This window comes from Phyllostomus discolor, chromosome 5 (assembly GCF_004126475.2).
Source record: "Phyllostomus discolor isolate MPI-MPIP mPhyDis1 chromosome 5, mPhyDis1.pri.v3, whole genome shotgun sequence".
NCBI lineage: Eukaryota > Metazoa > Chordata > Mammalia > Chiroptera > Phyllostomidae > Phyllostomus > Phyllostomus discolor.
The window spans coordinates 12892751-12916152 of NC_040907.2; the positions used below are offsets into that span (position 1 = coordinate 12892751).

Here is a 23402-nt window from a genome sequence, read left to right on the forward strand (position 1 = left end):
GCAGGCTCTGATCATTAGTTATAAATAATCTATGCACCAATCTGATGCGGATTCGGCCAGCGGGGTCTGTGTGTTGTGGCTGTGATGAACAAATCCGCACGGATTACAGAAGTGCTGTGGAGGAAAAGGGACGGCATGCCACTCTCTGAGTGACAGAGAGGGCCCTGACCCCCGCCTGGACAGGCTTCTGTTGCTTTTCTGGGCACATTACATCGAGGATGGTCCTCGTTTACGATGCACAGGTTCGCTGTAGGTTGATTACCTTCTACAGATAACAAAGGAAAGAATGTTGCTAATTACGTCAAGGAGAAGGATGATGCAGATGCAAGGGGAGAAGTGGTTGAGCGGGTCACACTGCATACTTGGGAGGTTTAGCACAGACTTTAGGAAGTTACTTCAAAGACATGCAGTAAACATTTGCTGCCTCAATTCAGGGTGAGGGAGTTTTAGCAAAAAACAAGCCTCAAAGCAGCCTAGGGACAATGCAGGCCTGACTCCCCACGGGCAAACCCATCCGTGGGCTCGGCTCCTGTGTGCCGACTCGCTCCCTGTCAGTTTTCCCTCAGGGCCTGGGCTACATTTGCCCTGCCACATCGATAGGTTCCCTATACCAATCCTCTATCCAATATCAATACACATCAATCCTCTAAAACGGAAAATACAAGAGAAGCAAAGAGAAATGATAGAAATAATATGTATTATATCTATGGCCTCTCTATTTGATGAATATTCTTTGCTCATTTTAAATTTGTTGGTATTTAGGAAGCCATGAATTTTTGTTCCAGTGGTAATCTTTGTATTAATGTTTTATGCTTCCCTTAATCCTCTTTTCTTGCTTAACTTTTCACTATGTGGTCTTTCCATTTTGAATGGTGTCTTTGTATTCCCACAGACCCAGCAGTCTAGAATCTCTCTCTGCCTGCTCTTGTGTTTCCTCCCATTTTTTAGTTGCATTCATTCTGCTTTTTCAGAACACAGAGCGTTTATGCATGAATCTTTGACCCAGGGTCCCACCCTAGTTTTAACCTTCACTCTACAGTTGAAATGCATGAAATGCTCGCTCACAGCCTTTCCTGAACAGCGCCTGCCTTAGGGGAAGCTCATGCTACAGTCGGTTCTTCAGGAAGGGCACGTGTGTGCTGCCTTCCTGCACATTCAAAGCTGGGTTTTCTTTCTTTCTTTTTTTCCTGTAGTTTTGATATTTGAAGGACAGTTTGGTTCAGTATAACATCCTTGGATTTCTTCCGTGAGTTTCTTGAGAACACTGCTCCACTATTGCCTTGCTGTGTATGTTACTTACTTTTTGTTGTGTTGATATATACATATATATATAATTTTAATCATATAGTTCATATAATCATATAGTTCATTTAATCATATAGTTCATTTAATCATGTACAGTTCAGTGGCATTGAATACATTCACAATGTTGTGTATCCACCACCACTGACACCTAAAACGTTTTCATCATATCCTCACAAAAACCACTGTAGCTGTTAAACAGTAATTCTCCCTTCCCCCTTCCTCAAGTCCCCAGTCCACTCCATTCTGTTTTCTGTCTGCATGTATTTTCCTGTTCTAGGTCCCTCATTTAGTATAGTCATTTTTTTTCTGTTTGTTTTTTTAAGATTTTTTTTTTTAGGGAGGGAAGGGAAGGGGGGGAGAGATAGAGAGAGAGAGAGAGAGAGAGAGAGGGAGAGAGAGAAAGAAATATCAACGTGCAGTTGCTGGGGGCCATGGCCTGCAACCTAGGCATGTGCCCTGACTGGGAATCGAACTTGCAATGCCTTATTCGCAGCCCGAGCTCAATCCACTGAGCTACGCCAGCCAGGGTTTAGTATAGTCGTTTTTAAAAAGTCTCCCATCAGTCCAATTCTCATGCCTGTAAAGATTATTTCACAGTTTTGCCCGGAGGCCCCGATCATTTTCTATCTGTAAAGTCTAATAGCTTTACCAGGCTGTATCTTAGAGCTGATTACTCAATGTCAATTCTACACAGTTCCCAGTGAGCCCTTTCGATATGTGGGTCTAACCCGGGTGTCCAACCCGCGGCCCACATGTGGCTCAGGATGGCCATGGATGCAGCCCAACACAAAGTCATAGATGTTCTTAAAACATGATCAGACGTTTCTGTGATTGTGTGTTGCAATGTATTTAATATGTGGCCCAAGACAACTCTTCTTCTTCCAGCATGGCCCAGAGACACTGACAGATTGGACACCCCTGGTAGATCTTTTATTTCTGGGAAGTCATCTTGGATTAGTTTCCAACGTCAGCCCTTCGCCTGCCTTCCATTTCAACCACTTTCTCTCTGACCGTTCGACTTCTTCATCTAAGCTTCGTTCTCTTTGCTGGTTTCCTGCTTCCCACCACTGTCACTTATTAAGTTTCTTTTGAAGCCATTCCCTTGGGTACCTTTTCATCTTCCGGTAGGATACAATATGATTTTGTTATTTTCTACTCTGAGATCAATCCTCATTTAATTAAATCATCCATTTTTGGGTCTTTTTCTGTTGTTAGCTTTTGCATTTCTGAGATGAGGTGTTTTTTCCATATCCCCAAATGCTTGTTTGAGGGTATTTGATTCAGTTTGGAGTGCTGTGTTACAGTTTTCTTCAGCTTTACGCTTGATTTTGGAGGAAAAATTTTTATCACTTGAAATGCTCTGAATTGCACTTGTTTGCTAACAGGGGTTTTGAATACACGTGATCTGCCTGTTCCTGGTCATGCTCATTCACAGACAAGACTCCCCATGCAAGCGCGCCCTCTGCTGTCCATCCTGCTGTCCTTCAGGAGGTGTGGAGTGGAAGTTGGCATTTACTTCTCATTTGTTTTTTAGGATTCCTTAAAAAAGGATTTTATTTATTTTTAGAGACAACGAGAGAGAGAAAAAGAGGGAGAGAAACATTGGTTGGTTGCCTCTTTCATGCCCCCAACTGGGGATCTGGACCACAACCCAGGCCTGTGCCCTGACTGGGAACTGAACCAGCAACTTTCAGTCTGCAGGCCAGCACTCAACCCACAGAGCCACATCAGCCAGGGCTCACTGTGGTTTTAAATATATTGTTCATAGTATTAATAAGAATATATTTTCAAAGTTTTTCTTTTGTCTTTCTGTATTTTTTCTTGTCTGAATAGTCTGTTGAAATATTTTGCTCTTTTTTGCCTGCTGTTGTTTTTTAGTACATTCTGGATCATTAGTTATGAATGTTGCATTTTATTCTCCCCCAATCTGCCACTTGTCTTTTAATTTTACTTAATCTTATTTATTTTTAAGTATCTTTAAAACTTTTTAAAATTTGTTTTTAGAGAGAGGGGAAGCATGGGAGAAAGGAAGAGAAACATCAATGTGTGGTTGCCTCTTGCACGCCCCCTAGTGGGGAACCTGGCCTGCAGCTCAGGCATGTGCACTGACTGGGAACCAAACCCATGACTGGTTTGCAGGCCAGTGCTTAATCCACTGAGCCACACTAGCCAGGGCTCATATGCTTGTTTTTAAAAGATTTTATTTACTTTTAGACAGAGGGGAAGGGAGGGAGGAAGAGAGAGAGGGAAACATCAGTGTGTGGTTGCCTCTCACATGCACACCACGGGGGACCCAGCCCACAATCCAGGCATATGCCCTGACTGAACAAACCAGCGACCCTTTGGCTCTCAGGCCACCACTAAATCCACTGAGCCATATCAGCCAGGGCTCATTTGTTTTTTTTAAAGACAACTTTGCCCACCCAAAGTTATAAACACATTCTGTAACAAACTGTGGGGGAAAAGTAGGTTTACAGTTGTGAGTACACAAAACAGTTTATTTTTGTATTATTATGTATTATCACATTATTTCCCATATAAACTGCAAACTTACTTTTGCCCTACCCTGTATTTTAAACTTTTGTGGTTTTTATATACTTAGGTCCCTAGTACACATAGAACTTACTGTTGTGAGCAGTGTGTGTGAGAATTGTGTGAGGGAAGCAGGCTCTAGATTTTTCCCCCAGGTGGACATCCTGATAGCGTTTATTAAATGGCTCTCCATTTCCCAGCTGGTTCAAAGGGCTTCCTTGATCCCATCCAAATTCCCGCGTACACACAGAACTGGTTCTGGCTCTCTAGTCTGTCCCAGTTGTTCGGCTTCTCTATCCTCCCTCAGCACCACACTGTATTATTATTATTCACTACAGCTTTACATGTTGATGGAGCCAGCTCTGTCACTGTTCTCTTGCAAAACCGTCTTGGCCACTGCACACACTTCCCCTTCCATGTGGATCGGTTTTTCGAGTTCCTTGAAAAATTATCTTGGAATGTTGGTCGAGTGTACACTGAAATTATAGACTGAAATTTGGGGAAAATTGACATCTTTTGTTCTAGTGAACCTTTCTGTCTACGACCAGTGCATTCGTCTGCCTTTACTCGGGTCTCCTTGATGTTCTTCAGTCAAGTTTTATAGTTTTCTTGGTAAAGGTCTCGCCCATGGCTCAGTGGGGTTATTATTGTACAAGATTCTTTAGCATTTAGAACCTTCTCTAATCCCTGCCCTCCGCAGCTCCTCAACCCTCACATTGAGCCTCTGCTGAACCCTTTTTACACAATGGTCGTTATAGGTCTCATTCACTTCCCAGGGATGCTCAGGTTGCATCCTGCAAGAGTATCCATTCCTTAACTGCTGGGTAAACGCCTAAGGGCCAGGCTACAGTTTTCATTCCTGCTTGGGGAGTGGCCTGCATCGAGCTGGTGGGGAGGGTCTAACACTAACAGAGGAGGAGGAGGGGAAAGGGGGAGGGGTGAGGGCAGGGATGGCCCAGGGTTCAGAGCAGGGTAGTGGAAGAAGCCAGTTCACTTGGTCACGGGGAAACCGGAATGCCAGGGAGACATACCTCTGCAGGAGAATGATGCCTCTCCTGCATCTTCAGCCTGTGTGTGTGTGTCTGTATGTGTGAGAGAGAGGGGAAGAGCCGTCATGTCTGTCCCCTTCCCGCATCGCTGTTGCTTAGCAGCCTCTCCCGTATTTCCAAGCAGCTGGCTCCCAGCTCCCAGGGTTCAGAACCCTGCCCTGCCACTATTCCCCTGCGATCTGGGTGGAAAAATTGCTGTGGGCCTTCCAGGGGATGCAGCACACAGCCTGACTCACGGCAGGCATGCAATACATGGAAGCTTTAAAAAAATCCGTATTTTCATTCATTCACCAGCAAGAACGTGTGAACATTCCACTCTGAAGGGCAGGCAGGAAAGGGCTTCGACTGTTTCAAGTGTAGAAAGGAGGCTGGAGGTGCAGAGGGGGTGCCGGGGCGGGGCATGCCGGGCAGGGCCCAGGTCGTGTGCGAGGGAGAGCACTGGGGAGCTGGTGAAGGCGGGGCGACGTGATCTTTGAACAGGCTGCTCTCCTGTTGTGTCAGCAAGCCAGGCTCCGGGGGCTGTGCCACGGCAGCCCTGGCGCTCACTCACTCTGGTGGGGGAGGGAAGCCTGCGTGAGCCCACCTGCTCTGGGCTGGAGGTCGGAAAAGGCTTCCTGGGGGAGGTAATGCTGAGCCGGGCACCAATGGCTGGACAGGAGTTTATCAAACAGAGAAGCCAGGGGAGAGCATTCTAAGCAGAGGGAGGAACATATGCGAAATCCTGGAGGAGGCCCGATGGGTGTCAGAAACACCCCCTTGGACTTTGGATTTCCTGCTCTGGCCGCCCTTCCCACGCATCTGAGGCCTGCACACCCACTGCTGATGTCCTTGGCTCTAAGATAACGGAATAATAATTCTTACCCAGAAGCCCCTTGGGCCCTGGTGGTGACATGCATCATTCTCGCCAGCAGGGGGCGGTCACACAACCGTGTCTTTGAAGGAAGGGTGGCCAGATGGTCTTAGGCAGAGTAACCTGGCATTTGTCGGGACCCAAGGCTTCGGTTCTAGGGAGGAGGTGCAGCTGGCCTTGATGACACAGGGCAGGGGGTGCCTTCCCATAGCCCCACAGGTCACATACCACCTTGAGAAAACACACTCAGTCACAAGGCCCTCGGTACAAGTACTTTATTTCAGTTACAATAGTGCCACACCAAAACTACAGTAGCACAAAACATAGTAATACAAAAAATAGATTCCCAGCTCTAAACCCCACGTCCAGGTACCCGCAGAGAAGCCAGCCTAATGGCTCCCTGGGATTAGGGGGAGGGGTCTCTCTGACCCCCTGGGCTAGGTCCTCCTGCTCGTGCTGTGCCCCCTGCAGCACACCAGGAAGCAGGGAGTGCAAGCCACCTGCCCTGTGGCCCTAGCCCTCGGCCCTAGCACACTGGCTGGGGGTCCCGGTCCATGGCACCGCCAGACACTCTCAAGGACTGTGACCCACGGGGGAGGCAGGAGGGCAGGGAGGGCGCCAGGACTGGGGAAGCCTCCTCTTTGGGGCAAGGTGCCGGTGGCGGGCTCCCGACTCTGGCTCTCAGTCTGGGTCCTGCCCTACCTCTCCTGCGAGGAGCTCCCAGGCCTGCTGCTTGTTCAGACCAGGGAGCCCACTCCCCACACTGCCACCCCCGCTCTGGGGCTGACCTGAAGGTGGGCGAGGCAGTGGCTGAGCCGTTGCTTCTCCTGGACCCCACAGGCCGGGCTGACCGGCTCAGGGGAGCGTCTCCCCCACAGCCTGCCAGGGCCGAGGGCGCTTCCCAGGGAGAGGAGCCCATCCGGCTGCACCCACTGTGTTGACTCAACCCCAGGGGCTGAGGGTGGGAGGGAGCTTGGGGCACGTTCCGGGGTCCCTCAGACCCCGGGCTTGGTGCCTCTGGCGCAGCCACGGCTCCTGCGCTGCGAGAGAGGCCGCTCTGTGGGCGCTGGGAGCAGGGGCGTGGCCCGATGTTCCAGTCAGGACACTTGGGGGCTTCACTGAGGAGGCCAAGGGCCCCTGGGGGTGAGAAGCCACCTCCTTGGGGTGGTGCGCAGCCTCAGGTAAGGCACTAGAGAACAGAGGGGGGATGGCTGCGGTCCGGGAGCCAGGCCCAGGCTGGGGGTGGGGTGCTGCAGGGAAGGAACAGCCCCCCAGGACAGGTGTGGGGTGGCAAGAAGAGGAACACACAGAGTACAGGCGAGTACATCTGATGGGGAGGTTTCAGCCTCACAGGGCTCTGTGGTCCAGATCTGGGGGGGCTGGGGCACCCCAGACCGGGTGTGAGGACCCTGACCTGGCCTCAGGCTGCTACAGCCGTCCGTCCCCTTCTTCGACTTTGAGGATCAGACCTTCCTTGCTGGGGCTCCCAGTGCTGGACTCTGGGGCCAGAGGCGGGGATGCCAAGAGGGGCGGTGCCAATGAGCTGGTCTCCCAGAGCGGCCCCTCCTCCGCCTGGCCGCCACGCCTTTCCTCTCCGCCCCAGGCGATGGAGGCCGACCCGGTGTATTCCAAGGGCGGAGGCGGCTCTCTATTTGGGGACCCGGTCAGCGGGCATCGCTGCCTCAGCTCAACCTTGCGGCGAGTGAGGAAGGGGGGGGGTAACTCAGTGGGGCTTCCCTTGTCCACAGGTTATTTAGAAAAACAGAACATAATAAATATACCAATCCTTTCCTTAAAAAAAAAAAAAAAAGAAGTGTTTTAAATGCATTATTTCCCTGAAGATTTCCAGTGTATTCCACCATGTTTAAAAAATAGTTCCCCGAAAAATATATATATATATTTAGAGTATTCGACACAGTGGTACTTGTGGTGTATCTGGCACTGGATGTGGGCGTGGTGCTTGTCCACGGCCCTTGTCAGCATGGGGCCCAGGCCTGGTGAGCCGGCAGCCGGACACCCAAATGCCCTTTAGAGTCCATGTGCGCATGCCTGGGATGACAGGGTTTCCACAGGGCATCAGACCTCAGGTTATGCTGAGAACCCACATGACAGGCTCCGTTCCCAGCTGAAAACCCTCCAGTGTGGGGTAGGGGGCCCTGGGTGGCCAAGGGGGCTGGGTGGCACCCTGGGCACCGGTCGGAGGGGGCAGCCTTATTGACTCCACCCGAGGGCTTAGCCTCAGCCCCTCCCCCTCCTCCGTCTCGGCTCCTGGGGCCTCGGCCCTCACCAGACTTCACACTTGTGACGGGGGTTCATGGGTGAGCCAGGCGGGCAGTGGAAGTGTTCCGAGAACTCCTTGGAGTTGGAGACGGAGCCGATGACCCGGAAGCGGGAGGGGCTGTGGGGGTCCGTGATGAGGCCTTCGTGGGTGCTCTCGGGTGTGCGGACAGAGCACCAGACCTTTGTGGAGGCAATAAGGGAGACACCAGGTCACCGGGGGGCGTGAGACGGCCAGACTGGCCCTGTGCCCAGCAGCAGAACAGTGGGCCCCCCACCCCCACCTGGTGCTAGGACCCCCGGGAGTCAGGAGGGCCTGCCGTGTGGATCAGAAACAGTGGGCCAGTGCGTGCCCACTACCCTCGACTGAAGCTGCCCGCAACTGTGCTCCTGCGGGCAGAGCGGCGCCTGTGGGTCCCGGGCACCGGTGCTAGATTCCGTCTCAGCGAAGGGGGCGGCCCCCAAACCTCGCTGCCGACCTCAGACCGAGTCCCCATCCCTCACTTCCCGGGCAGAACAACTGTGGAACGCCTCGGCGGGTCTGAGCGCCAACAGAAGGCTATATACGCTGAATGCCAGCTCCAAGGACGACCTGGGGCATGCTGAGTTGAGGAAGTTTCTGGAACCCCAGAACCCTCAGGGATCACCTTGTCCTCTCATCTACTGGATGCAGGACCCCTTTAATGCACCCTTGGCCCTTCTGCGAGTCTCTCCGCTCAGAGGGGGCTCGCCCTCCCACAGGCCGGCTGCCCCCGGACGGCCCAGTGAGCCGGGAGGGTCTCGGTTGAGGGGACCCTGCCTTTCGGCTCTCAGAGCTCCGGGCTCAGCAAGAGGGCAGAGTGTGCCCGAGGCTGGCTTCTCCCCAGTGAACTCACCTGTGCAAACCCCAGGAAGAAGAGCTGGTTGTTGGTGAGACCCAGGGCGGGCAGCGTCTGCTCGGCCCCGTTCTTCTTCACCCAGTTCTGGTAGGCCTGGCGGGGAGAGGACAGCGCTCAGGGCTCCCGGGGCAGACGAGCACATGGGGTGGTTGAGGAGGGGCTGGCATGGGACATCTCGGGGAGTTCTGCCCTGCAGAGCTGGTTTCTGGGGTCTGGGCGTCAGCTCTGACGGCCCAGCTCAGCCGAGAGGAGCCACCTCCTTTACCTGCACTCCTTCCAGAAGTAAGCGTGTTCAACCCCATGGCTTGGAGTGCCATCTGTGTGCTGAGGGCTCTCCAACGCACACTTTGTACACTCAGCTGCCCCGGCTGGACCTCCAAGATGTGTCGCCGACTTATCACAGCACAGAAAGGTTTTACACACACACACACACACACACTCACACACACTGCTATCACAGTACATGGCACCTAGGTACTGAGGCCCAAACCCCAGAACTCCTCCAATTCTTCTCTTTCAGTCAAAGCAAACGCCCCAAATCTGACCACTTCACACACTTCCCACTGCTCCATCCCACCTCCTGCCCGCGCAGCCTCACAACCGCTTTCTCACTCGTCTCCCTGACTCACGCGGGTCCTACTCCAACCCCCTCCTGAAACAGCAACATGAGCCATCCTCACAAAGCAGGGCGGGCAGGCTTTCTCCGTGAAGGGCCAGAGAGTAAGGGTGTCCAGCTCGGAGCATGACCGGTCCCTGCCGCCACCACTCAGTCCTGCCCCTGCAGTGTGACGGTGGCCATAGACAACGTGGAAGTGGATGGGCCTGGCTGAGTGCCCCCCAGTTTGTATTTGCAGAACCCAGCTGAGCACTGGATTCGGCTGGCAGGCTGTGGGCTCGCTGACCCGTTTCAAAGGATACACTGGACCCCGTTCCTCTGCTTGAAAACCCCTCAGCGACTCTCAGGGGACCCAGGACGAAACCCCAGCTCCTTGCTCTGGACCGACCCCTCCCCCAACCTCCCCTCCCACGCCAGCCGGCCATGCACTCCCTCCACTCAGCCACCCTTCTTCCTGTCCTTGAACTTGTAGGTTTGCGTGTCCATCTCACTGCCCCTCTACTTACCCTTCTCTCCCAGCTTTCGCTCCCTCTTCCTTATCATCTGGGTCTCCATTCAGATGTCAGCCCCTCCCTCCAGGAGGCCTCCCTGACCACCCTCCCGACAGTCCTTCGCTACGGTACCCCACCCGCAATGATCCCACTTGTTTCCATGTGTACGGCCTTTCTGTCCCTCCCCCCCGCCCTTCTAAAATCGTGCCTTCACGCGAGTGGGGCCCTGTCTGTCTTGCCACAGAAACTCCCGTGTCCACACAGCGCGTGGTAGAGGGAAGGTCGGCAATACATATTGTGCTCACCGACTAGTGAATGTCAGGCAAGTTACCAGATGTTTCTGGGCTCAGTTTCCGCAACTGCAGCTGCAGGTCGTGAGACCCGACTGGGCAAAGGCTGGGGCTGAGCCCGGAGCCGGGCGCGTGGAAAGAGGCCTAAACAAGCGGTGCCTCTCGGTGTCCCTGCTCTGACAGTCACGGCGAGGAGGAAGCCGTGCCACTCTCCGATGGACACCCAGTCCTTCCCTCCTGTGGCCTCTGTTGTCCCGCCCACCCAATTCTGCCACCATTTCCGAGTGCCACTCTGGATCGGGCCCTGCGCCCCGGTGGTCACATGTGACACTCCAGGGGATGCGGGGCTCAGGGGCTCAGCCAAGCACACGGAGGCTGGAGAATGGCCAGGTGACTTGGTCCAGAGCCAGGACTCCCCCCCGGAACTGGCTCCATGACCAGAGTCCCTGCCCTCCCCTTCCGGGCCCACTGCTGCACGGGGAGGAGCAGGCAGGACTTCTGGCAGGTCCAGCCCAGGACCTGTCCTGTGTCTCTCTGTCCGGCTGCCCGCAGGAGCAGAAAGCTGTCTGTGTGCCAAGCTCCATGCTGGGGCTTTCACAGACGCCCTCTCCATCAGTCCTCACCACACCGCTTCACAGATGAGCAAACAGAAGCTCACAGAGCGGCTGCGTCCTGCCCCAGCTTGTCTGTGATGACCCAGACCTGGGCCCGGACCGTGCTGTGCGTGGGGAGCAGCCCTCTTACCCGATAGGCCGCCTTGAGGCCGCCGTTATCGGCGATGTTCTCCCCGAGGGTGTGCCGGCCGTTCACCGGCTCCCCGTTCACGCTGTAGTTGCCGTACTGCTCCACCATGCACTCCGTCTGCCGCTTGAAAGCCTCCACAGACGAGTTCTTCCACCAGGGCCGCAGGTTCCCATCCTTGTCATACTCCCGCCCTGCGGGGTCACGGGAAGCGTCAGGTCAAGGGGAAGAGGAGGCAGAAGACTGGGACCTGCTGCTGCTGACGGCACCCGTCCTCCCAGTGAGGGACGGATGCATCCGTCTGCACCCATCCACCACCCAGCGCTCTGAGCGCTAGAGAGCAGGATGGGTTAGGCAATCTGGGTGGCAGCGGGGTAGGGGTAGGGGAACATGATCCAGGCAAAGGACCAGCATGTCCAAAGTTTCAGTGGACTCACTGTCAAGGCTGCTAAGGGCCTCTGACCTTGAGCCGGAGACGGGTAAATGGAGTGGGTGGCAGCTGGGCCACAGCCTCCCAAATCCTGCCTCCTCCTTCTTGGCCTAGAGACCCCCAAGGCAAGAGGCAATGGGGAGGATTCTGAACCTCAGCTGGTGAGGAGGCGGAGGACCTCAACTCCTCGACTGTGGCCAGAGTAGAGGGGTCTCTCTGGAGTAGTGGACAGGGATCGCTCCCACGTACCGCCCACCCCGAGGGCTGGACGCCTTCCAGGAGCAGGGTGCCCGCTGGGCCTCGGACACAGCCCTCACCGTCACCACGAGGCTGGGGTCACCGCACCCCTTCTACAGACAGGAAGCCAGAGGCTTGGAGAGGTGATGGGACTTGCTCAAGTGCACACAGTCGGGAGGAGGCAGAGCCAGGATCCCAGCCCAGATCCTCCTGTCTCAAGGCTAAGACTCTTCGAGTGGGGGACGCAAAAGCAGACTCAGTGGGGCCAGGGAGCTGGTGGGCCCCGGGAGCTGGTGGGCCCCCTCTGAAGAGAACCCCAGGGGACCCATACCTTGGTCATCAAAGGCGTGAGTCAGCTCGTGCCCCACGACAACACCGATGCCACCAAAATTTAAGGCCCTGGAGGGGAGGACACGAAGGTGAGTGAGGCCGGGGGGGGGGGGGGGGGAGCACTGCCTCCCAGGCCTGGAGACACGGCAGAGCCCCACAGGGCTCAGCGGGGACACGGCTGCAGCCTGAGCCTGAAGTCTGTCGGAAGCTGGGTGCTCGGCTGCGGTCAGCCCATGCCCACTGGACACCGAGCGCTGTGCCAGATGCTCCGCAGAATGGACTGTCCCTGCGGTCACCTCAAAAGAGTTCAGCACGAGTAACCGACCCCACAAAGGAGCAAACCAAGGCTTGGAACGGTGCATTCACTCTGCCCAAGGGCCACCCAGTCAGTCAAGGGAGGCCTGTGTGGACTTCCTTTCTGAGACAGCGCCCTCACCCTTCCCAACTCCCCAGCCGCGACTGTTCTGAAACCCCGTTAGAGGTGCGCCCCCCCCTATCGGGCTCCTCCGCGACATCCCCCCAAGGTCCCACTGTGCAGGGGCTCCCAGAGCCAGGAGGCCCTGCAGGGAAGCAGGGGGAGGGAGGATGTGCTCTATCTGCAGCTTCTCTGAATGTCCCAAGCTCCTGGGTCCACAGGGCAAAGGGCGCTCAGTGAGACTGCAGTCAGCTGTGGGCAGCAGGGCCGGGCTGGGGGGGTCTGCTGAGGGGGCGGGGGAAGGAGTGGGGCGGGAGTACCAGCAGCATCGTACTTGGGTGAAGAGCGGGTATAGAACGGGGCCTGCAGGATTCCGGCCGGAAACACAATCTCGTTCTTGGTGGGCGAGTAGTACGCGTTCACCATGGGGGGGGTCATGCTCCACCTGCAAGCAACACACCCGTGAGAAGGTGGACGGCCCGGAGGGGGGGGGGCGGTGGGGACAGCCCCCTTGGAGGGTGTCGAGAGCCTTGAAAATGAGGACTCCCTCTGACCTCAGGCCCGCGTGCACACGTGAGCACTGGGACAACCACGGCAACGCTGTTTCTGGGAGGGGACCCCGGAAAACCCTGGATGTCTACAAAGAAGGGCTCTGTTACCGTATTCTGCTGTGTATAACGTGCACCCACATGTTTGGCCCAAACTTTCAGGAAAAAACCCTTCCATTTAAATTTTTTAGTTCAATGTGTTTATTTTTTATATTTAGATACTTGGGCTTTTTTTATATTATAAAAGAATTTTAGCATGTATTTTTGAACATATGGGAATTGTTATTGCTTTCTAGCATTGCACTTTTAATGCATAAGCATAAATAAAAGAATTAAAAACATTTATATAGATATGGAATTAGTACTACCCATGTGTAATGTGCTTCCTTATTTTTCCCTCAAAAATTTGGGCAAAAAAGATGCACATTATACACAGCAAAATACGGTAACTCTTGATGTCACACCGCACAATGGGACACCAAGGCTCTTGCAAAGAGCGGGAGGGATGGTCAGTCGTACAGTGAAAGTCATCATTGTCTCAGCTCCAAAGGTGGCGGGTGGATCCCAGGGAGGGGCGGGGCGTGTGACATCATCAATCTGTTTTCCCGATGACGTTAAGGTGTGGCCCTTTCCCCTGCGTGGCCTTCACACGGCCGGTATAAAAGCAGTGGTGGGCAGAACTGCTGTGGCCGGAGAGGGGTCATGGCACCCGCTGTTCTGGTGGCCACTGTGCTCTCCACTAGAAGGAGAACGTCACTTCCCCTGCAGAGCGTCCCTGGTGAGGCCACGTAACTGTGAACTGCGTCGGGGCTAGACCCCCGAGCGGGAGGCCGTCCGTGCTGTGCCACCGGACCGGACGCCCGCCCGCATCAGCACGTCCGGCTTTTCCCAGGAACACGGTCTGTCCTCGAGGGTGACCGGCAAACTGCGCCAGTTCAGACACGTGCATTTGGCAGACGTTTTTCTCGAAAATGAACACAATGAGCTCGTCACCGCAAGGAAAACCATTGACGCCATTTGTCGCCAACGACAAAAACTCAAATTAGATGTTTTGAGCAAACACTAAAAACCCTGAAAAACGTGTGTCAGTCACCAGAGACGTCAGCGTCCCAATATTTAAAGCCCTTCCCCGGGGGGTCGGGGGTGGTGTCGAGAGACGTGGATTTGGGGGGCGTTGTACGATGGAAGTGGCACTACTGGGAAGACACATCAAACCCATTGAGCCCCTGTTTGCCAAAGCACCGGTGTGTGCCGTTAAAACTCCGAGTGAGCACAGCGGAGCGTGAGAAGTTCACGGACATAGTCTCTGACTCCACAGTGCAGTCGGCCTGGAAGAAGTCACCACTTGTTGAACTTCGGTTTAATGTCAATAAAGAACGTGCACTAGGCCCTGGCTGGCGTAGCTCAGTGGATTGAGCGCGGGCTGCGAACCAAAGTGTCGCAGGTTCGATTCCCAGCCAGGGCATATGCCTGGGTTGCAGGTCACGGCCCCCAGCAACCGCACACTGATGTTTTTCTCTTTCTCTCTCTTTCTCCCTCTCTTCCCTCTCTAAAAGTAAATAAATAAATCTTAAAAGAAAAGAAAAAAAAAGAACGTGCACTAGTATCAGAGAAGACTGTTAAAGAATCTCCTGCCCTCTGACAACACATCTGTGCTGTGAGACGAGGTTTTCTTTATACATTTCGAAACAAAACACTGCAACAGACTGACCGTGACTCAGGGTTACATTGTGTGAACAGACTGTACGACAAAGCGGCAGATCTGAGAACCCAGTGTCCCCCAGTCAAGCCAGACGCTGAAGGAATGTGCAATACGTAAAACAATGCCTCTCTTTTCCTCGTTAAACACAAAATAGTTCTTTCTCATAACATGTGCATATAAATTGATATAACCTTCATAAAAAAGCTCTCTGGGTCCAATAATTTTTAAAGAGTGTCAAAGGGCCCCTTGTGGCAACACAGTGTGGAAATACTTGGACCTCAGGATTTGTCCGGGGTGAGGAGAAGGGCTGGTGAGCAGTGGAGCGACACAGGAAGGATAGACACTCTCTCGAGAGCTAGAGTCGCTCTGCCTCCTGCAGGTGAGCCCCACAGGGATGAAGGAAGGGGTGCCCGAACCCGTGAAAGGATACTAAGAGCTTGAAAACATCCTATTTATACAAAAATAGTCACAAATACATTGATGGGTAGAAGATAACATTGAAATTTAAAAAAATTTTACCTAATTAAAAAACCAGGTAAGTTCAGAACCTTGTGGCAGTACCTGTGCCATATTCTGGAGATAACAGACCACCTTCCTGTGCCTTTTAGGGGTACCCAGGCTGTAGAAGGGAAACTTAAGAGGACAGAGATGTTCGAACCTCTGTTGTCCACGAGGGGGCACCAGAGGCAAGGAGAAGTTGCTTTCTCCCCTTTCTGTAAGATTTATTCTGCAAAATGTTTCAGGCACCAAGGGAGCTTAGTCTGAGAACTAGTACGGGGCTGACTGTATCTGAGTTTTCTGAGAAGACTATTAAAAAAACAACAACGGATACCAGGTCTCACTCCAGATTATTTTGCTTTAAGCCAGAAAGCTGCCTCTCTGAAAAAACTCCCCGAGATTCCAGGTGTGCAGTGAAGTTTGGGAACACAGCCGTCGGGGGCGGGGGGGGGGGGGGGGCGGGGGGGCGGTCCTGCCCAGAATCCTCCCCAGGCCTCTGGGGGGGACTGCCCTGAGGACCCACTGCTCCTGCTGGTGAGGAATCAGAGGACCCCCCCGAGAGACAACGGCCTCCTCTGTGCGCCCCTCCCCAGAGGTGCTCACACTCGGCTGTTGGAGCAGCCCCAGGCGCTGGAGCCGGGATGTGACACCAGGCCTGCTGGGTTCCAGAGGCCGGGCCACTCTGCCCGCAGCCTGGTGCAGGGGGCACAGACTCGGCGGTCCCAGCCCCGGCCTGGGCGACACTGCCTTGACCCTTGGGCTCTTCATCTAAAAAGTGGGATGACAACAGTACCCCCTCAGAAGGCCCTCAGGACAGTCACCTCCAGCACACGGCCAGGTCACGAGCCACAGGGGTGCACTCGGCCCAGAGCAGCCCCCGTGCCCACAGCCAGCACCTGCCCGCCAGGCCCAGACTCACTGGTCTCTGTTGGGAGCTTTCCGGAGCTGATCGGCCGTGACCCTCCAGGAGAAGTTGAAAAAGCGCATGGCGTTCTCGAAGTAGAGGTCCGGGACCGCCGTGTACTGGACAAGAGAGCACAGTCACAGGGTCAGCGCTCGCCTGGCGGGGAGGCGCCTGGGATCTGCAAGGCCAACCCCTGCTTCTGAGGCTGAGGAAAGTGAGGGCCCTCGAGGTTATGGGGGTGGTCGTCAGGTCAGAGGCTGGACTGGGGGGCTGGGGGCTGCAGGCTCTTCCCTCAGCCCTCCCCTGCTGGGGCCTGGCACCCATCAGGGGCACAGAGAGCTTCCCCAGGGCCTCCGACACCCAGCAGCGTCCCAGGCCCTGCAGCAGCGCACGGCCTCGGGCGGGAAGGCTCTGCAGCGCGGGCCACAGAACTCGCTGCGGTCACAGACGTGTTCCATGTCCGTGCCGTTCAGAATGGCAGACACTGGCCGCACGTGGGTGCTGAGCTTCTCAGATGTCCTAGCTGGCTTTTAACTTAATTTTAATTAGCCAGTCATTTTCGGCGAGTAGCGACCGTACTGGACAGCACAGATCTCATAAATCGAGCTGGTCTACCTCTGACAGGGGACGGGCGTTACTACACACCTTCCTCACCCCGCAGCCCAGCCCTCCAGCTCTTTTCAGGTGCGAGGGTCTCCCGCGGGCCCCTGCAGAGCTTCCCGCCCTCGAGACACGCAGGACTCCGGCCCTGCAGGCTGTTGTCAGAGCCCCCTGGTCTTTTGCCATGACACCCCGGAGCATCTTACACTATCCTCCTCAAGGACAAAGGCTTCGGAATGAGCCTCACCTTCTCAGCAGGGATTTTAATATCCTTAGGACTTAAATGTAACTGTGATGAGAGGTTACTATAATTGCAAAACTGCCTGACTTTATGAATTTCAATCACAAAAAAAAAATACAAAAATTTACTTTTTGGGACAGAGGCACAATCCGTTTAAAGGAGGGATTTGCCAAAAGTCCTAACTACCAGGGAGATCCACTGGCTACTCCTGTTGCCTCAGGGGAGTCTCAACTTGCATCTGAGGTTTATGCTTCCTGTTTCCTGTCAGCTCTACAGGGCCAAAGCCGGGGTCGGGCTTCTCTGAGAAAGCGGGGAGGACCCCGGGATAGGCAGTAACTCGGGCTGGAGGGAGGTATGAGGGGCTCCACGCTCTCCTGCGTCCACTGGTGTTTTCGGGGCGCCGGTGCTCTCGGCGCCTTCTGGAGTCTGCCTCCCCCCACTGTTTCCCCCTCAGCACAGGTAGCCGGCCACATCCGGGGGCACGTGGCATTGTTCTGGGACTGACCGCTGGTGGCTGCAGGGAGGTGGGGGCCTCTGGCCGGCCAGGGGACAAGGGAGCAGGGGACAGCTTCCTCGCACCTGTTCTGTCCCTGGTGCCCACACCCCACCCTCTCAAGGTGTCTTGACAATCAGGGTGCCTCCTCCAGTGTCCCATCGGGACCCTGCCCGCCTCTGCCCTTTCCCCGGCCGGGAGCCGCAGGGGCACTTGGGTGGGAACCACTCACGTCGTTGAACACTTTGTCGAGCTCCTTGGGGTCCATGATGAAGTTGGGGTAGCCTATCATGTTGTAGATTGCGTCTGCCTGGACGGGGAGACAGAGGACAGTGAGGGCCCAGCAGTGGTCTGCAGGTGCTGGCCGGGGTCCGGGCCAAGCCCCGCCCACCCCAGGGCTTTCTCATACATTTCTGGAAAGACTCCTCTCTCGTCTAAATTCTACTTATCCCTTGGGTATCTCTTAAATGCCACTTCCTAAGGGAAGCCTGCCCTGGTCACCACCCCACCAGACGACACCAGACCCCTCACTCTCCACCAGACTTGTCTCCCTTGCACACTCAGCGTGGTTCGTTCTCACACGCGGTAATGCAATCGTGTGCTCAGGGCTGGCCCTCCACCCCCTGAAGGCAGGACGGCATGTGGATACGGCCTCTGCCCTTCACCCACCCTCCTCATCCTGAGGATGCCCCACCCCCCACCCCTGGCCGCTAGGAAGCCTCAGCCACACCCTTCAAGCACCCGGCGCGCCTCACCTTTTCCTTGGCTGACTTCCGCGTGTCTTCGTCCATCCACTTCAGGGTGCTCAGGCTTTCCTCAAACGCCTTCTTGATCTCCAGGATTATCTCGCTGGCCTGAGGAGACAGAGGCCGGACGTGAAGGATGGGAACCCCACGCCGGAGGGTGTCACCAGGCCCAAGACTCAACTCAGACCTGGGCTCAAAGCCTCAGGCTCCTGGGTGCTGGGCTGCAGAGGGGCGTTGGTGCACAGCCGGTTCCCTGACCTTGCTCCTCAGAGCACGAATGTCCCGTAAGGTAAGACTAGACTTCCACAAACCAGGCTCTGTGGCCAAATCCAGTTGGGGCAAGCTTTGAGAATGCCAGAGACGTCTCTGCGGCAGGACCTTCCGGGGCCTGCGAGGTGGACCCTGCACTGCAGTCCTTTTCGGAAAGGGCTGGAACGCACAGCCTTCCCCGGGCCTGCTGGACCCTAGGCTCCCTTGTGGTGGGATGGGCTTTAACACCGAGGGAACTCGAGTTCTGAGGAGCAGTTTCAGAAATGATCTGCTCGGGCTGGAGAGGAATGGCCGTCCTCAAGGGCAATGTCACAGGCAGACCTGGCAGCGGAAGGTGCTGGAGCAGGGAAGGAGGAGCTTTGTCCGCAGCAGGAAGAGCGGAGGCACTGATGCCGGCAGAACTGGACTCGGGTTCTGCGTCAGCCTCTCACGGGGGAGTCAGGCCATCGGTTTGGGGCCCCGCCTGCTAACCTCTGGCTGCAGATAATACCTATACATTTAATATTCGTCATACAAACTGTAACACCAATAACACAGCTCCTCTTACTGAACCCTTACTCTGTGCCGGGTGCTTTTCCATGTAGTGTCTCATTCATCTCCCCTGTGCGATGGACACCCCGTCCCCACGTTGCAGGTGAGGCGAGAATATTGTCCCCTCTGCCCATCTAGAACAAACCTGTCACCCATGGAGTGGAGAAAAACATCACACTCGAGGCCAGAATTGTTGCCCTGTCAACATCACCTCGCTGGGACCTTCACAGCCTTGGAAGTGGAGGCGGCTGGACCGCGGTAAGGGTTAAATGAGATAATACAGCCGAAGGGCCTGGCGCTCAGTAAGAGTGGCTGTCGTGAGTGACTCTCCTTATTTAAGGCTTTGGAAGACCAGACCTTGGTGTTAAGGCGGGAGCCCTGGGCCGGAGCAGAGAGGTCCGGACAGACCAGAGTGTGAAGTGCCAAGGTCATGGGGGTCCATGGGTGGTGTGACGTCACAGCCTGCGTCCACGGGGAGGCACTTACTATGCTCTTGCTGTCCTCGGCGAAGGTCTCTTTGATGAACATGGGGCCCAGGGCGAAGCCCAGGTTGTTTTCCGTGTCGCTCACGCAGAACTTCCAGCGGGGAAGACAGGTCTGCAAACGGGAGTGGGAGGGGTTACTGGGGCCCCCCCGGCCTCCTTCCCGACCTCCGCTCATCTGGGAGGAGGCACCAGGCGGGGCCCCTGCTTCCTGCCAGCGCTTCAAGGAGACCTTTGCTGACCCAGGGGAAGTCATTTGAGACACTGGACCCAGAGGCTACGGAGCACGCCTCATCACGACCATCTATCGCTTCCTGAACGCGGGCTCCGGGCACAGCACTTCACAGATGGCTTCCTGTCGGCCACCCACACGAGCCCGAGGGCACGGCTGATGAGCCCTTGCAGACCAACATACAGAACCTGGGCACAGAGAATCTCTGGGCACCATGGAGAGTCCCACGGTGGCGGCACGGTGACGGTGTGCCGCCATGCCCGACCCACACCCCGAGCTCCCACCTGCACCCTGTCCTACCTCCTGGAGGGGGCTGAGCACCCTGGGCACAAAGAACCTTGGGAAGTTCCCTCATCTGCCCCGAGCCACAGGAGAGCCTTTCCCGGAGGCCAGGACCCCAGCCGCACTGAGAAAGCTCCCCAGAGAAAGAACGGTCACTGAGACTCGGGGAGACTCTGAGGCGTCCCTCTGTCCTCGGTCCCGCCGCAAGCTCACCAGCCTGCGGGACACCTCTGTTCACCAGCCTGCGGGACACCTCTGTGTGGGCAGAGACAAGCTCCCCTGGAGCTGCAGCCTCGGGGGCCGGCTCGCAGGGACACCTGCGCTGGTTCCCCCCCCCCCCCCCGCCCGCTCCCCTGCCCAGCAGCCCCGGGGGCGGTCCCTGCGACCACGAGTGGGGCCCCGCCTCCCCAAATCCCTGTGCTGCAGAGGAAGCCGAGTCCTCTGAACCCTGGACGACGGGGGGGGGGGGGGGGGGGGGGGGTAAAAACCACCCAGGCTCAGGCGGCCTGTTTTCTCAACTGCAAACAGCCCAAACTCGCATTAGCAGGCAGATGGATAAACAAAATGTGGCATTTTTATACAACAGCACCTTGCCTGGCGTCAAGAGGGCATGAACCGCTGATACATGCAACACGGATGCGTTTCCCAGGCACGCTGAGCAGAAGCAGCCAGACCCAGACGGACGACTAGCGTATGATCCTGCCGACACCCATCTGCACCCGCCTGGGGGTGTGGGGTGGGGGCCCACGGGCAAGGGGCACAGAGAGCTTTCTGTTCAGAGGATGCTGAATAAATGGGGGGCGGTGGCAGTTACCTGGGTGATTTCATTGGTCAAAACTCACTGAGCTGTGTACTTCATGTATGTCTTGTATATAAATTATACCTGAGTTAAAAAAATTCCTCCGCCCTGGCTACTGTGGCTCAGTGGATCGAGTGCTGGCTTGTGAATTGAAAGGTCGCCAGTTTGATTCCCAGTCAGGGCTCAGGCCTGGGTTGTGGGCCAGGTCCCCAGTTGGTGTGCGAGAGGCAACCAATCCCACATTGATGTTTCCTTCTCTCTCTCTCTCTCTCTCCTTTTTGAAAGGAGATTAAAAGAAACCCCTCCAGGGAAGAAGGAAGAAAGGCACTCTAACCTTCCCTAAGCTTAGTGGCTCAAGTTCTTTTAAGCTTTTCCATCCAGGTGGACAGTGGGACGGGAAGTCTTTCCTCCTCTCCCTGCCCCACCCACCCTTCCCCAGGGGTAAAGTGCCCAGCTGGACACAGGCCGCACCTGGACCTGGCTGAGGCTGACCCCACAGGAGGTCAGGACCAGGGAGTTTCCTGGGGGGAGGGGAAGGGAGGGCCAGGACTCTGAAGGAAAGTGGGTGGAGGCCCTGCGGTCTGGGGCCTGGAGGACGTAACGTTGGCCAACACCTGCGTGCTAGTCACCACGAGCGTTTCGTGTTTATGGGGAGGCAGCAGTACTGGGGGCCCCTGTGTAAAAGGGGGGTGATCATGCAGCCACCTCGCAGAGGATGTGAAGGCCATGTGAGTTACATAGGGAAGGGTTTATCATCGTCGCCATTGGGAAGGAGTCGGAAGGGAGAAAACAGAGGCTCCCTGTTGCTGTAAATCAGCTAAATCACTCAGACTCCTCCTTGTTCTTCAAGACCTGAGGCAACCGCCTCCTCCTGGCAGCTTCTGTCCACTCTCCCCACCCCCGGCTGGCTCAGGTCCCCCCGGCTGGCTCAGGTCCCCTCCTGTGTGCGCAGGGACACTTGGGCAGACCCCTCCAGCGGCCCTCTTCATTCTCTGCCCACCGTCTGCCTCCCTCACGAATCCCACGGCCCTGCAGGGTCCCGTGGCCACGCCACCCCCAGCCCAAGGTCTGGCACACAGTAGGCACTCAACATTATGTACAGGAGTCCACCCCAACAGGCTCACCTTCTTGGTCCCGTACATGACTTCCATGAACTTCTCGTCGGCATCCTGAAAGCGCTGATCCAGGAAGGTGCTTGTCTTCCGCACCAGGTTCCAGATCATGTAGTTGTTCAGCAGGCTGGGGCAAGGGGAGACGAGACAGGCTGGGAATGTCACAGCACTTCCCCCACTGGCCTCTAGGGGGTGCTCAGGCCCACTGTTCTGATCCCAGGTGCTCTTTCCACACCTGTCTGTCTGGTACTGTTCTCTAAGCACATGGGCTGTCCCTTCCTCAAGGGCGCAGCCTGGGTCTTCCTTGAAAAGCCCTCAGTGCCCAGTGCAGTGATTTGTGCACACAAGGGCTCAGGGAGTGCTTGTTGCTAGCCTCAAACTGGAACCAACAGGGGAAGGGATAAGCGAGCGTGCATTTTCTTGGTGGAATACTATGCAGCCATGAAAAATGAGGTCGGCAAGAGGGTTTGGGATGGCATGCAGAAAATGCCTATGATGAAAGCCAAGAGAAAAGCGGACTATACATCTAGTCACAATGATGGGGAGGGAGAAGGAACCTTGTTTTAGAAGCTCATCTCTCTCTCTCACACACACACGTGCGCGCGCTTTCTCTCTCCACTTAGGCACACTCACACACACACCCTATAAGATCAACAGTAGTGTTTCCAGCCATTATAATTTTTTATGTCGTTTTCAAAAACTCCTACAAATCTTTAAAACTAAAAAAAAGGACATCATAAATATTGACTAGAAATACTGGCTAACATTTCCTGAGTCCCATCCCACGTCGAGACACTGTACTGAACACTTCGCACGGATTCTTTCACTGAAGTCTCACAACAACCCCCCGTGGTAGGTGCTGCCTGCGTTCCCATTTTACGGATGCGGAAGGCAAGCCTGAGAAAGGGCAAGAAACGTGCTCAAGGCTACAGAGCTGGGCGGTGGAGGAGCTGGGATTTGAACCTGCGCCCATAACCACGTTGCCCTGCTGCCTCTCATAAGAGCCAGCTCCGGCGCCCATTTTTCTGGGTCCGTGTGCCATCGCTCGGCGCCCCACCCCCCCCGCGTCTACGAAGAGGGCATCGCTCAGCTGCCCTCGAGAGGCCCGCCCCAGGCTGCCGGGCGCCCCTGCCTACCACTTGTCGGTGTTGTTGATGAGCGTGGAGACCTGGCTGAGGTACTCCTTGTCGTAGACGACAATGGGCTCGGACTCGTTGATCTCCACGGGGTAGAAGATGGTGTTGAGGAAGGGCAGCCAGTTGATGGCGGGCGCCAGGGTCTGGAAGAGGAGAGAAGGGCATCATGGGGCTCGGAGCCCAGGACCCAGGGCGGTCTCCTGAAGAAGACATCACAGTGCCTCCCCCCCTCGGCCAGAGCGCAGAGCTGGGGGCTGTCCGACAGCGCACCGGGCGGGTGTCAAACAGAGGCCGGCGGACTCCCGTCGTCAGAGACGCCGTGCACAGAATTCTTCTTCTGAAAACACGGCCACACAATATTTTATTGACGGAGCTCTCTGGAACA

At 55.7% G+C, this 23402-nt stretch overlaps 1 protein-coding gene across 5 annotated transcripts in view; it reads right to left on the minus strand.

Moving 5' to 3' along the window:
- Positions 1-5995: 5995 nt before the first annotated feature.
- Positions 5996-23402, minus strand: part of ECE1 (endothelin converting enzyme 1) — a 97041-nt gene continuing 79634 nt past the window's right edge. For 3 of the 5 annotated variants that reach the window (XM_028512084.2, XM_036025469.1, XM_028512085.2), the window contains exons 9-19: positions 23018-23160; positions 21894-22008; positions 19461-19571; positions 18183-18281; positions 17660-17737; positions 16109-16212; positions 12776-12886; positions 12028-12095; positions 11033-11223; positions 8889-8984; positions 8020-8196 (exon numbers count right to left, since the gene is read on the minus strand). In XM_028512084.2, coding sequence (XP_028367885.1) covers positions 8020-8196; positions 8889-8984; positions 11033-11223; positions 12028-12095; positions 12776-12886; positions 16109-16212; positions 17660-17737; positions 18183-18281; positions 19461-19571; positions 21894-22008; positions 23018-23160 — 1293 coding nt within the window. Of the gene's footprint in view, positions 8197-8888; positions 8985-11032; positions 11224-12027; positions 12096-12775; positions 12887-16108; positions 16213-17659; positions 17738-18182; positions 18282-19460; positions 19572-21893; positions 22009-23017; positions 23161-23402 lie in introns of all 5 variants that reach the window. The other 2 variants (XM_028512082.2, XM_028512083.2) reach the window with 2 other exon arrangements.